Source organism: Terrapene carolina, unplaced genomic scaffold (genome assembly GCF_002925995.2).
Source record: "Terrapene carolina triunguis isolate 2854851 unplaced genomic scaffold, T_m_triunguis-2.0 Scaffold28995, whole genome shotgun sequence".
NCBI classification, from domain to species: Eukaryota; Metazoa; Chordata; order Testudines; family Emydidae; genus Terrapene; species Terrapene triunguis.
The window spans coordinates 7369-10983 of record NW_020693346.1 but is presented as its reverse complement, the minus strand read 5'-3'; the positions used below and the strand labels follow the sequence as shown (position 1 = coordinate 10983).

Genomic DNA, 3615 nt, shown 5'->3' with positions numbered 1-3615 from the left:
GAACTGCAGAACTTCTTAGGCAAAATGTTTTTTATGTGGGAAAATACAAAATTATGCGAGACAGATATTTCCCCAGGAGTAACAAATGCAAAGTACTCCACTTAGGAAACAACAATCAGTTGCACACATACAAATGGGAAATGACTGCCTAGGAAGGAGTACTGCAGAAAGGGATTTGGGGGTCATAATGGATCACAAGCTAAATATGATTGAACAGTGTAACACTGATGCAGAAAAAGCAAACATCATTCTGGGATGTATTAGCAGGAGTGTTTTAAGCAAGGCACAAGAAGTAATTCTTCTGCTCTACTCTGCGCTGATTAGGACTCAGTTGAACACTTCAATCTCCCTGGACATTCTATAAACAGATTTAAAAGTAACTATTCTTGAACAAAAAAACTTCAGAAACAGACTTCAAAGAGAATCAGCAGAACTAAAATTCATTTGCAAGTTTAACACCAGTAATTTGGGCTTGAATAGGGACTGGGAGTGGCTAGCTCATTACAAAAGCCGCTTTGCCTCTCCTAGAATTGACACTTCCTCATCTATTGTTGGGAGTGGACTACATCAACCATGATTGAATTGGCCCTGTCAACACTGGTTCTCCTCTTCTGAGGGTCTCTCTTCTCTTCATGTGTCATTATATAATGCCTGCATCTGTAACTTTCACTCCATGCATCTGAAGAAGTGAGGTTTTTTACCCACGTAAGCTTATGCCCAAATAAATCTGTTAGTTTTTAAGGTGCCACCGGACTTCTTGTTGTTCAAATACATAAAACGTTGTTACAAGGAGAAGGGTGAAAAACTGTTCTCCTTAACCTCTGAGGAGAGGACAAAAAGCAATGAGCTTAAATTGCAGCAAGGGAGGTTTAGGTTGGACATTAAGAAAAACTTCCTAACTCTCAGGGTTGTTAATCACTTGAATAAATTGCTTAGAGAGGTTGTTGAATATCCATCATTGGAGATTTTTAAGAGCAGGTTAGACAAACACCTGTCAGGGTTGGTCTAGATAATACTTAATCCTGCCATGAGTGCCAGGGACTTGACTAGATGACCTCTCGAGGTACTTTCCAGCCCTACGATTCTATGATTCAGACACCTTCTCACATATCCGAAGTGTAAGCACATCACCCCAATCCTTAAATATCTCCATTGGCTCCCTGTTTATAGAAGAATGTGGTTACAATTCACCCTATATTTCAAAATCCTTCCATGCACTGTCTGCAACTTTTCTGGATCACACAGGTGACTTTCCGCAAAAGTTTTAGAGAAATTAGAGACAATTTGAGAAACTCACCAGGACTTTCCCAGGGAATTGATTGCTGACCCTGAGGTTGGTCTGATACACCTTGATCTGTACAGGAGTGGTATTGTTCTCCTGGAAGTAGACTTCAAAGTCCACCAGTCCCTCTGCCTTCTTGCACAGAGCCGTGAGCTGGTAGCGGCAGGTGCCTTGGAAGTCGTATCTCTGTCCATCAAAGGTGGTGTAGTGCAGATTCCTTGTCACAGAGCAGGTGGCATAGCTGGAGGGGTAACAGCCCCGTACACCGTTCACTAGCCCGCACCTCTCCGACTGTTTGCACTTGGCGGCCACGCATTCGACTTGTTTAGTGGTTGCATTGCATATGCACCGTGTCCCACATGCCTCATCAACCCAGAAACTCTCATTGGGGGCATAGGGACGCCCCTCGAATAGGCACCCACAGCCGTGCATGGGTACGCATTTGCCCTGGCTCAGCACAAAACCATCCTTGCACTGGCAGCTCTCCATGCAGGGGTCTTGGCAGCTGCTGGGGGCTGACTGGTCCACACACGTGGCTGGGCAGGTTGTTCCACAGAGCTGGTACTGGCTATTCTCCAGGGGGCACTCCATGGCTGGGGAGTGAAGAACCCACAGATTTAGCAGCAAGTTCTCTCCAAGCAAAAGCAGTATTTAAAATAGGCAGAGGGGGATGTATCTTGTGGGGCTCTGAGAGCCCTCGAATCCCAGTGATCTCAACAGGAGCCGAGGGTGCTCAGCACACTGCAGGAGGTGATTAGCATCTTACAGGATCAGGTCCATGGTAGGAAGAGTGACTTAAAAACTGGCGTAATTTTACCCCAACCATCCATGAGTTATCAGTGGACGTTACATTCTCAAAGTGACAGACACCTTAGCAATACCACAGACAGACAAACACTGTGGGTACAATAGAACCCAGGAGTCCTGATTTCCCAATCACTGGTCAATCCCAAACCACTCGATCATGCCCCCTCCCAAAACCAGGGCTAGAACTCAAGAGTGCTGAGTTCCCCAGGCTCCCCGGTCTAACCAGCAGACCGTAGACCTTGGCATACAAATCTGTACTCACGGCATCTGGCCAGCTGCCTCCATTCCCCAATCCTGACCCCCTCCAGCTGGCAGGCGTCCGCGTAGGCCTTCAGGGCCTCACACAGGGCCATCCTGTAGCCGTCGTTCTGGCACTGATCGTACACGCAGTTGTCCAAGTAGACTGTAGGATCCACCTTGGTGTGGCACTGGCTGAAGGGCCCATCTGAGACCTTGGTTATCAGGCCGCACGAGGCCTCCTCCTTGTACTTTCTGGCGATGCTGGTGGCACAGAGCCTGCAACCTCCAATGCAATCGTACCAGCAAAACTGATCCTCATCTTCCACCGCCCAGCTTTTCCCCAGGGCGGTGACACTGGGAGCCAGGTCCCCATCCGGGGTCCGGAAGTCATCGGAGAGGTCCCCGTTATAGTTGCCGCACAGGCCGCACAGGCTCTCAGAGAAGTCATTAGGGACGGTGACCCTCAGGTGGTTGTTCCAGTCATAGGACACTCTGAGGTTGAAGTCAGTGCGGAGGACGAGGGAGGTGCCGCTCTGATAGAGCCGAAGGGCCCCGTTGTTCAGGGAGATGGGTAAGTGGGCCCTGTTGTTATTCACCTTCACGGTGAGAAAGAAAGGGGGAAAGGTCACAATTGAGTGCACTAGTCTGTCATTTGCAAAGTGGCCCCTACTCAGATAAGCAAGGGGTGCAACCTGGACCCAAATCTCTCAGTGAATCTGGATCCAAATCTGAACCAGAATTACTTTAAAACATCATATTAAATAGAGCTGGGTGGAGAAATGGAATTATTTTTGGAGGATTTCAATGTTTTGAAAGTTGTTTAATAATGGAACCACACTTTTAAAAGTCAAGACTGGGATCCTAAATTCTTAACTTTGCTGCACAGTAAAAATCATGGTTTTAATAAAGACACTGGATTTATAGATTATTACAGCAATCTGTAACTCAATAACCCACCCTTTGTATCCTATGATGTCAGTAGGTTTAACCACTTATGCTAAACAATCTGTTCTACCTTGTATTTAGCTATGACACTCTGAGGGCTCGTCTGTGATCGCGATCTGCGGCAGCAATTCAGCAGGAGGTCCTTCGCTCCGAGCGGGAGTGAGGGACCGTCCGCCAAATTGCTGCCGAATAGCTGGATGTGCCGCCCCTCTCCGGAGTGGCCGCCCCAAGCACCTGCTTGCCAAGCTGGTGCCTGGAGCTGGCCCTGGCTGGAGCACATATGACAAACAAATAGTGGGTGCTGAGCACCCACTGGCAGCCCTGTGTATCAGCTCCTTCCC

At 48.0% G+C, this 3615-nt stretch overlaps 1 protein-coding gene across 1 annotated transcript; it reads right to left on the bottom strand.

Annotated features, from left to right (window-relative positions):
- Positions 1-1297: 1297 nt before the first annotated feature.
- Positions 1298-2925, bottom strand: LOC112122479 (IgGFc-binding protein-like; the record flags this gene model as incomplete). The annotated part of the gene is made up of 2 exons (XM_026662642.1): positions 1298-1875; positions 2352-2925. Coding segments are annotated over 2 exons (1152 nt in total), but the record flags the coding sequence as incomplete, so codon positions are not given.
- Between the last annotated feature and the right edge of the window lie 690 nt (positions 2926-3615).